The 10,587-nt window shown below is 42.0% G+C and overlaps 1 protein-coding gene across 1 annotated transcript; it reads left to right on the top strand.

The window, feature by feature from the left end:
• The first annotated feature begins 1,033 nt into the window (after nucleotides 1-1,033).
• IRF2BP2 (interferon regulatory factor 2 binding protein 2) lies at nucleotides 1,034-9,444 on the top strand. Its single transcript, XM_081312696.1, has 2 exons — nucleotides 1,034-2,500; nucleotides 3,246-9,444. Exons 1-2 carry the CDS (start codon nucleotides 1,471-1,473, stop codon nucleotides 3,950-3,952), a joined length of 1,737 nt encoding a protein of 578 aa, XP_081168822.1. The 5' UTR covers nucleotides 1,034-1,470; the 3' UTR covers nucleotides 3,953-9,444.
• Nucleotides 9,445-10,587: the final 1,143 nt, after the last annotated feature.

Genomic DNA, 10,587 nt, shown 5'->3' with positions numbered 1-10,587 from the left:
AAATTCTTGAGCACAACAAAGTAATTTTACATAGTGTCTGGGGCATGTTACTGTACTCTACTTTTAACATGCAATTTCAGATTTCAGGAAGAAAATCTTGAACGTTACGTGTAATGTTTGGCAAACAGTAGGCTTTTAAACGAGGACCGTATTTAGGATCCTTGCTGTTGGTTACCTGACTATGTAATATTTCTTTCCCATTCCAGTGACATTTCACATATCTTGACTACAGCTCCCATCTTTCCCCGCCAATATACCCAACGAATTCTACTCAGAAATAAAGTCTACCTTTAGAATACAACCTTATGCGTTTTTTTCTAGGCAGCCTATTACATTCAGAGAGATTTATTCCTGAAGAAACGTGCCTAGGAGTATTAACTAGGAAAAAATTCGGGAAACCACTAGGAATTGCTAATAATAATAGCATTGGCAGTCGTGCGGGTGGCAACGCTCTTATAAAGGCTCGATAACCATCCAAAATCCTTTCCTGACCTATAATTATGCTTTTTTTTTAAAATCGATGGCAGTGCGCGGGGAATGGGGTTGGGAGATTTCGAGGACAGTTAATGACTGAAGAGGCAGCTTTAAATGTAAAGAACTTGCCGAAGGTCATGCGCCGATAGCCAATATCGAAGGCTGAAACGATTTCTCGGGTAACCTAGATTTTAAAACGCGGCCATTGCAGAATCCAAAATCCAACATTACAACACACGCAAAAGGTGCGGTGACCTTCTGCAACGGGCGAAGTTATGTGTACAGGGTGGCTATTAATTATTATTTTTATTGCAAAACTACACTCCCCGCGCATTACTATTAAAGCATTCTTGCCCGGGAGGAGGAGGAGAAGGGAAGACACCCCAGTTCTTCTATTTGCATCCATTCACACACGAAAGACCTGCCGTTCCCTCCCTCCCTCGCTGCCTGCCTCCCTCCCTCCCGTTCTCCGCGTGCTGACTAGAGAGAGCTGGTTATTCTTGCAGCTCTTGTTGTCTTGGCAGGAGTTCAATGAGCAGCAGGCGGAGGAAGAGGAGAGCCTAACACGCAGGCGCTCCTGGGCACTGTCGAAGAATCGAGTCACTGGAGCAGAGCGCCCAAGCGGCGGCGACTGCTTCTGGAGTCCCCGCCCAGTGTGAGTGTCTGGGCGGCCGGCAGCCGGCGGGCAGTGCTGGAGTAGCAAGAGTGCGGTGCGGGCAGAGCGAGCGGCGTGTCGTACTGGGGGGTCGGAGGGAGCTGTGCTCGGGCGATGCATATCGCCACGTCCCCGGAGTCCCGGAAATAGGAGAGCCTGGCAGAAAGCAGAAGCGCTTCCTTGGCCTCGGAGCCACGCTCGTTCGCCCAAGGATCTGGCATTCGGGGCCAAAGGCTGCAGCGGTTGCAACACGCCGAGCCTCTCCGGTGGCAAGCCGAGCAGCGGTGGGAAGAGGAGGTAGGGGACGAGGCGCGGGGCGCTCGCTGCCCCTGGACTCGGCCATGTCGTCCGCGGCGGTGGCGGTGGCCGCTGCCTCCCGCAGGCAGTCCTGTTACTTGTGCGATCTACCTCGCATGCCCTGGGCCATGATCTGGGATTTCACCGAGCCCGTCTGCAGGGGCTGCGTCAACTACGAAGGGGCCGACCGTGTGGAGTTCGTCATCGACACGGCTCGGCAGCTCAAGAGGGCGCACAGTTTCCAGGAAGGCCGGGCTCCGCCGCCACCGCACGCGAAGCAACCGCCGCCGCCGCTCAGCACCAAAGAAATGCACTCTGCGGCTGTGGCTTCGGCCGAGGCGGCGTCTCGCGCGCCGCCTCAGCCCCACGAGCGCTACTCTCTGGCGGCGGCGCTGGCGTCCTCCGAGCGGCCGCCTCCCCGCCTGGGACCCGAGTACGGCGGCGGGAGCAGGCAGGTCAACGGCATCCTGGTTCCCAACGGTTTCTCCAAGCCTGAGGAGCCGCCCGAACTGAACCGTCAGAGTCCCAACCCGCGCCGGACGCACGCGGTGGCCCCCACTTTGGTGCCCCTCATGAACGGAGCTTCCCTGCCCGCCTCCATCAGCATCAGCAGCCGGGCGGCGGCGGCCGCAGCAGCCTCTTTGGCGGCTATCTCCGGAGCGCCGCCGACCCCGCTGCAGGTATCCGTCTCCCAAGCGCAGCAGAGCCAGCAGCAGCCCGGGGAAGGGGGCGGGCACAAGCGGCCCGGTTCGGTATCTTCCTCGTCGTCTGGAGGAGGCGGCGGAGGAGGCGGCGGCGCCAGCGACCAGGAGGGCAAGGAAAAGGGGCAGCCGCAAGCCGCGCGGGGCTCGGCGGACCCTCTGGATCAACTCGGCGCGGAGAGCAAAAACCGGGGGGCGGCGTTGGGCTCGGAGCAAGAGTGGCTGGGCAAGCCCAAGACCGTGCGGGACACCCTGCTGGCCTTGCAGCACAGCGGCCACGCGGCGCCCTTCGAAAGCAAGTTCAAGAAGGAGCCCGGCATGGCGGGAGGAAGGCTCTTGGGCTACGACAGCAACGGGGCCGCGGCTAAATCAGGTAAGAAAAAAAAAAGACAGGCGTTTGGCGCGGGCGTGGGGTTCTGGTGGAGGGAGAACCGCGCGCCCTTCTTCTCGGAAACCCCGGGTCAGGTGCGCTTTTTCAGCCCCCTTCCCGGGGCCTGGCTGTGGCAGCGTGCTCCGGGCTCGGAAGCAGCATCTGGAGGTGAGGTTTCCCCTCCTTACTCCTGGCCGCTTTCTTTTGCGCGGGGAGCTGTGGGGCAGGCGGGCCTGGGAAACGTTTTTTGTCTTCCTCCTTCTGCACCAGGCTAGAACTCGGAGCGTGCAAATTAACAAACATGCGGAAGTTAGCCAGAGACTTGGTGTGTATGGATAAATGTAGGGCTCTTCTATGTGTGTGTGTGTGTGTGTGAGTGGATTATGACGCATTGGGTGCACAGTGACTGTGAATGTGTTTCCAGCCAGTGGAAAATTACAAGCATGCAATTGTTTCTTTGGCTCATGGCCACTAATGTGTGGGAGGAGAGAGGCACAATGTAAGTTACATTTGACTGCAGTGTGTACCATAATAGTATGAGCAGTGGCCCAGCACGTTGGTCTACCTTGCAGAAGCTGATTCACAAACCCAGATAAGGTGAACTCTGTTGGTTTTGAGCTGGTCTTCCCCATTTGTATCCAGTGAGTAATTTGGCTGAGGTCCAGCTGCTTCCACTGACTAGACTGTGATATAGGACAGACTATTCTCTCTGCAACATGATCTCATCTCCTCCACTGCTTCTTTCTAGGGGCTCGGGCTGCGAGGAAGAGAAAGGCTTCTCCAGAGCCAGAAGGTGAAGCTGGACCTCCGAAGGTCAATGGCGAGGCACAGTCATGGTTACCCACCTCATCAGAAGGGATGAAAATACCAATGACAGCTGCATCTTTCATGTCCCCACCGCCACCAACTGCTTCGCCTCATTCTAATCGGACCACGCCACCAGAGGCAGTTCAGAATGGTCAGTCGCCTATGGCTGCGCTAATTTTGGTTGCAGACAACGCCGGGGGCAACCATGCTTCCAAAGATGCCAACCAGGTTCACTCCACTACCAGGAGGAATAGCAGCAGCCCCCCTTCTCCATCCCCTATGAACCAAAGAAGGCTGGCCAGGGAAGTGCCAAGCCAAGGGGCAAACCCTGGAGGGATGGAACCAGTGCACCCTGTCAGCCTCCCAGACTCTTCTCTGGCAGCAAGTGTCCCCCTCTGCTGCACCCTGTGTCACGAGCGATTGGAAGACACCCACTTTGTGCAGTGCCCCTCCGTTCCATCTCATAAGTTTTGCTTCCCTTGCTCTAGACAGAGCATCAAACAGCAAGGAGCTAATGGCGAGGTGTATTGTCCCAGTGGGGAGAAATGCCCCCTAGTGGGTTCCAATGTCCCTTGGGCCTTCATGCAAGGGGAGATTGCAACCATTCTTGCAGGAGATGTCAAAGTGAAAAAAGAGAGGGACTCATGACTTTTCCAGTTTTTCATTGCAACATCAACTTTAACACAAAACGGCTTGAACTGTATATACCTATAAATACTATAAATATCTATATATATATTATATTATATATATATATATATATATATATATATATATCCAAGACAAGGGAAATGTAGACTTCATAAAACATGGCTGTATAATTTTGGTTTCTTTTTTGAATACATTGTGTTTCTATATTTTTGAAGACAAAAGGTATGTACTTATAAATGCTCTTTTTTGTTGTTATAGCAACTATTTGTTGTGCTTCCTTGGTGACAGTTACTGTTCAGTGTAGGCTGTGACTTGCGCTGCTTTTTTTAGAGAGCACTTGGCAAACCAGAAATGCTTCTAGCTGTAAATTGTATGCACTTGGGTCCCCCCCCCCCCGTTTTTTTTTTTTTAAAAATGCCAAATACATCTTTCAACATTGTAAAGATTGCCTTATTGTCTGTGGTTCCTTTTATTTTATTTTTTGCCCTTATTCATGCTGAAGGAATTTTAGGTTTTAGAGAAACTATGGCATTAAAAAGATCATAAGATTCAAGCAAGGTTGCTATTCAGTCCAGTCCAAAGACATGAAGCAATAGGGATTTGTGCAGAAACATTATTATTCCTTCACTGCTGCTGCAAAAACTGGCCAGCGTTTTTTGCTTGTTTGCAGACTATTCATCTTAAAGTGAGGTGCTATTGTGTTAGAGACTGAGGAGGTGGGTTGTTTTTTGTTCTTGGTTAAAGGCAAAATATCCATAGCTCTAATAGTTGGTAGTAAGATTGCAAAACTGTTTTTGTCATGAATTGCTTAAGGTTCTTGCAGTTCTTTTGTGATAAACTTAATTATTGACTAGCCCTGTGTTAGTTCAAACAGAATAGCACTGCCATAACTTTCCAACATCAATGAATGGAACGTTGCCATGCCCTTCATACTTGTATGGAAAACACTGAGGTAGGTTTTAAGGATTTTTACAGTAGGGCCGAAAACTTTCTTCTTAACACTTAATGTTTAGAACTGTTGCTATTGTTATTGTTGCTTATGTCACCTAATTGAGTAGAGCAAAAGCAGAGAGTAATGACAGCAGCAGAGAAGGTTTTGCTTGGCATGTCTGCGTTGTCAGCAGAGAGATTAATGGGGATTTCTGTCTGAAATTTCCTAATCCACATCGTGTTCGAGGCAAAAACAACTAAATTGCATTTAAAGGAAACAACCTAGGATTTAAATCTTGAATTTTTATGCAGGCATCCCATGCTTTCTGGACTATCTTCAACCATTATTTTGCATAACTAGTATTTTGATCATGCTTCTTTTTGCGTCAGAAGACAGACATTTTAGAGAAACATCAGCTGCTAGAAATAGTCAAGACTCACTGTAGTGTTACTGTGCTGTTCACAATTGTGTTAGCAACATTGCTGTACAACCACTTGCATTAATTATTGGTGACCATTTTTGCATATGGTCATAAATGATTATTTCAAACAGCAGTTTGCCCCTTGTGTTGTTAGCACGTATTAACAATTTATTCTCTAGCTACATTTAATCATATTTTATACTATTGGGTCAGACTGTTTTTAGGTGTTCATCTTCAGTCTTCTATTTAACGCTGAATAGATTTTGATAGGGTCCTTTTTTAATGGTCAACACATTTGAAAACCTAATTTGCACATGTGCAATTCTATTTTTTTTAACATTTTAATAAGCACACCCATTAGATTTGTGTTCTGTATTACAGGTCAGTGTAATATTAAATAACAAGTTTTGCATGATAAACCAATATTTGGAATTATAGAAATACATATAGATCAGACTGGTGTCTTATGTAAACATGTTTAGAAAGTTTGAGATGGGAAACGCACATATGTACAACTGTAAGGATTCTTTGGAACCACTATAATTGAAATAAGAATTTAGGCACTTTATTAAAAATTGGATTTTGAATTAATAGAAGATAAGTTCTTAAGAATCTTTTTGACATAATACCTCATGTATTAAACTAATTTGTATGAACAGTTTGCATTTTACGTTAAAAAAATACCCCTACTAAAATTTTCATTGTGACATCTTGGCATGTAGTTCAGATTTGAGCTGCTTAATCTGAGGTGGGATGACAGTTCAAATTTGAGTTTCTTAATCTGAGATGGAATGACAGTAACTTCTTTCTTCAAAATGCTATTCAAGCATGACAGATTATTGAGAGGCATTTGATTAGAATCCTTAGTTACAATCTTCATATTGTAGCTCAGTGATATCACTGTATGTTCTTTAAAGTAGTTCAAAAGTAGTTCAATGAGGGATGTTTAAAGCTTGCCATGAACACAGCTGGAACATATTTCAAGACTTTATGAGTTCAGTCAATTTCTTCCAAACCTCTGTTAAGGTAACCAGCTCACATATATTTTATAAATTTATACTACAGAAATGACATAAACTGTGATATGATTTTTTAAAAATACATTTCTGTGATTTCAATTGGCCTAATGTAATTTTTTTTAAATTGGTTTCTGACAGCAGATAAGCATATAGCCACATATATACACAGATGCACACAATATGCTTCCCTGGCTACAAAGTTTTTTTAAGTGCTTTAGCTGCAACAATACTACAGTTACTATCCAATAAACCAAACAAAACTTGATTCCATTGCAGCTAATGTGAACTTAATTGCTTATTTCAATGGAGTCAGATGTTGCATCCTTAATTTTTTTCCAGTTTTTAATGGTGATTCTTTGTATAGCAATAAAGCAAAATGTTGTTTAATGGAGAGTGTGATTGTCACAATCTCACTTTTAAGTTACCATTATTAAAATACCACCTGCACTATGCTTTCATTGTTTATAGTTGCTGAACTAACACATTACTATTTTTTCCTATTTTTTTAATCTTTTGCATTAAATAAAGTGAAATCAGGCATTTAAACATTTTCTGTGAATGTAGTCCTTTTTATCTTTTTATTTAAAAATAATAATAATCCTGCAGCTACTGACATAACCTAGTAGCCAAAGCAACTTTTTTTTAAAGATTACTTTCTTTGATTAGAAGGTGATAGGGAAGAATAGAACAAAGTGTCATCAGAAAATATTTTTTTCTTAATTAAGGAGAACTATTTCCTTTTATATTAAGGTGCACAGAATCCAGGCAAGTGAGAAGGAAAAGGGAAACATGCAAGTTCTGGATACTAGTTGTGGTATATTTGAGCTAAATATGCTATGAAATCATGTTTAGGAACAGGTTTATTTGTGAAGTTCTCCCAATGGCTTTTTATGGCAACAGGGTCCTGAGAAATTTCTTCTGTACTTGAGCCAGAAGCTCTCACTTTACTACCAGGGATAATAGATACAGTGTTCTGCTGATATGAGAAAGCCATTGACGACTATCTGATGTTGCAGTTTTGTAGAAGTTTTTTTTTTTGAGCTGAAGATAGAACACTAATGAACCATAAACATGCTGCCCTTATTTTAGGTGCAAGATAGATTCCCTTGACATAATCTATGTTTAGAATTGAGATAAACCCTTTAAAAAAAGTTCTCTTCACTGCAGTGCAGGGGAAAAAAAGTAGAAAACATGCACCAATGCAGCTTAGATGTCCTCAGTCAAAATACAGAGAAGTTGCTGTAGTTGAAATTCTAATGATGTATGCACAGTAAATCCTGATCAGTCTCAGTGCTGGAGAAGAATCAGATATTATAATAAATTTATATAAATTTTACAAGCATTGCAGTTTCATGATAGAATGCAATGACTTACATGGGATTTTACAAGCAGTGCAAAGATTTGAAAAGCTGTGCTGTTGCAATTTGCTTAGTACTGAAAATTGTACTATTAAAGCAGTAAAAAGGATTACAATTAATAAGTATATTTTTATATTTAACCAATGAATTCAGTAAACCCACCTCATTCCTTTATTATTATTTTATAAGATTAGTTGATTGCTGAACTGTACTATAAAGGACTACACTATCCAACCAATGCCAGTAAAATTTGGCCCTTCAATTTTGCTAAAAGCTTCCAGTTTATGGAACATACGTTTATACACATTTTTATTTCGGGGTGGAGGGGGTAGGAATCCAATTGTAAAAGTAATGTGTATAACCAGATAGTACATTTAATTATGTTACACTAATTTCTGCAAACGTTTTTTTTACATTTTTACAAACACAAAAACTCTAAAATCACTCCCATATATTGGAAATAAGACAACTTAATCAGTGGATTGATTGCTTATGAGGACAACTAACGTGATCATAAAATGTAGCCAGTTAAAAGCAATCTCTACTTTTGCTTCAGGATCATAATACTGGACTTAAAAAAGTTGTTAAATTAATAACTATAATGTGCATGGAGGCAGCTGGATTTCTTAAAAACATGAAATGACAAAAAGGGGGAATTTTTCATTTTATATAAACATAACTGATTTTTATTTTTAATCTCTTTTCCTCTCCCACGTATATCTTTTTTTAAAGGTAAATCTGTTGTCTAAAGTGCAAATCAGCTACTACAAACCAATAAGCAGAATTCCTCTTCCTCTGATTTCTTTAGACAAATCATTCAGAAACTATTCTAGGTAGATCTAGGTAGGCCACACGAAATTCTGAGTCACCATCATTTGCTTTCCTGTGTTCAAAAAATACAGTATGAGAAGAAATGCCTTTCCTATCATAGATGAAGGTCAGGCTATACTAACAGATGAATGGAATGTATATTTACCAATTGCATCATTCCAGACTTTGTAGCTGGAGTGCTTAGCTAACTTATCCAATAACTTTGGCTAAGAGGAAATAATCATAAATCCTTATAAAGGATTTCATTTTACAATGATGATTTATTCTCAGTGTTCCATCCTATGAACGCTTATGGATTAAAGGTGAGTAGAACAGTCTTCTAAATAAAGGTGTACAGGTCTATACTGTTAAATACATATTTCTTACCTTGAAGAAATTCTTAACTGAAAAGTTAACCCTAAATTAAAGCTGATACTTGTATGCTATTGCTTTATGGAATTCAGCTATGTGAATAACTGATGTATCCTTATTTTAAATTTAAAAAGTTATCACAGTAGTTACATAAGTAAAATCCATTGGGGGCACACATTATTTTTAAACAGAACTATCCTAAATGTTGTCTCTCACTTTTATAAAGGTTATTACTTTTTTAACACTTTCAGGCTAAAATCCAGTCCTGAACCCTTTGTATGTACATGGTTTCAAGTGAAACTACTTTCAAGTAAATGTAACAGCTACTTATATTAAAATTAGAAATATCTGTCTGCAAATTGTAGCCTGATATGTGTAATTCCAGGCCTAAATAGTACAATTCAGAAATAAGTCCTTACTTGCACAGAATTTATATTCACATAGTAAGTTTAGGTTTGATGAAAATTTATTTTTCTACCTATAGATGTATATGCATTGGTGAACAGATTTCCCAGTTTTCTATCAAAGTGTTATAAATTCTATTAATCTTATGTTACAATTAAAGGGACACAAATGGATTCTTTTTAAATATGGACATTATTTACTACTTCTCAGGATTGTGTTACCATCTGTCTCTACACATAAACATAGATAGGAGTTTCAAACTTGTTTGCTTGATATTATACACATGCTGACTCCGTAAAGTGCTATTGCTATGATTTATAGCATATAATGTGGTCTACTTGTAACCTAAAAGGTAACAGAATGGCACTAACAGAGTTCTTTTGCAGTGTTGAGCTTTATTCTCAGCAAGGATTGATAAAGTTGCTGGGAACTCTCCAATGTCCTTAAGGGATCAGGTAGCATATTAAACAAATGGCCTTATTTTCCTTTTTAAAGCAGAAGTACTCAAGAGAAGGGAAACAAAAGGAAGGTGAATGCTTTCCAGTCCAATCATGCTGATAACACACTTTCACTGGTTGAAAAGTAATAGGATTAACAATATTAATGGATGCTGGAACTTAATAAAAAATCCAGCCTGGGTGGTAGGGTATAAAAATGATGGATGGATGGATGGTAGAGATAGATAGATAGATAGATAGATAGATAGATAGATAGATAGATAGATAGATAGATAGATAGATAGATAGACAGATAGACAGACAGACAGACAGACAGACAGACAGACAGACAGACAGACAGACATCCTTTTTTATTTATTTTTTTATTTATTTTAATCCCATTTATATCCCGCCCTTCTCCGAAGACTCAGGGCGACTTACAATTTAAGCACAAACCAATGTGCTTAGCAATAGCCTTCCTTCTATGTATATACCTGCTTATTAGGGCTTTCAGCCCCCCCCCAAGCGGCATTTTTACAAAGTCATCTTATTGCCCCCAACAATCTGGGTCCTCATTTTACCTACCTCGGAAGGATGGAAGGCTGAGTCAACCTTGAGCCTGGTGGGATGCGAACCTGCACTAATTGCAGGCAGCTGGTGTTACTTAAGGAGGCATTAGCCCACTGCTCCACCAAGGCTCTTCAAAAAATCTTCAAAAGCACATCAAAAATACCCTGGAAGAAGACAATATCAAACCATTTCTATTGTCAAGAAAACTGCCCAGACATATTTAGATATCAGCAGGAGCTCAGCTTTACTCAAAGAAGCCCCTACTTTAAGACTATGCTTTCAAAGTTTGCTGACCTAACTCATTTGCCA

Source organism: Vipera berus (genome assembly GCF_964194415.1).
Source record: "Vipera berus genome assembly, chromosome: 1".
Taxonomy (NCBI): Eukaryota; Metazoa; Chordata; class Lepidosauria; order Squamata; family Viperidae; genus Vipera; species Vipera berus.
Note: the sequence above shows the minus strand (reverse complement) of the source record. Positions and strands in the feature narration are given on the sequence as shown.

What these genes read in the sequence shown, in the direction of transcription:
- IRF2BP2 (XM_081312696.1), top strand. Translation starts at nt 1,471, where the DNA reads ATGTCGTCCGCGGCGGTGGCGGTGGCCGCTGCCTCCCGCAGGCAGTCC. An exon ending in CGGGGCCGCGGCTAAATCAG is followed by an intron (nt 2,501 to 3,245) that starts GTAAGAAAAAAA and finishes GCTTCTTTCTAG; the next exon opens with GGGCTCGGGCTGCGAGGAAG.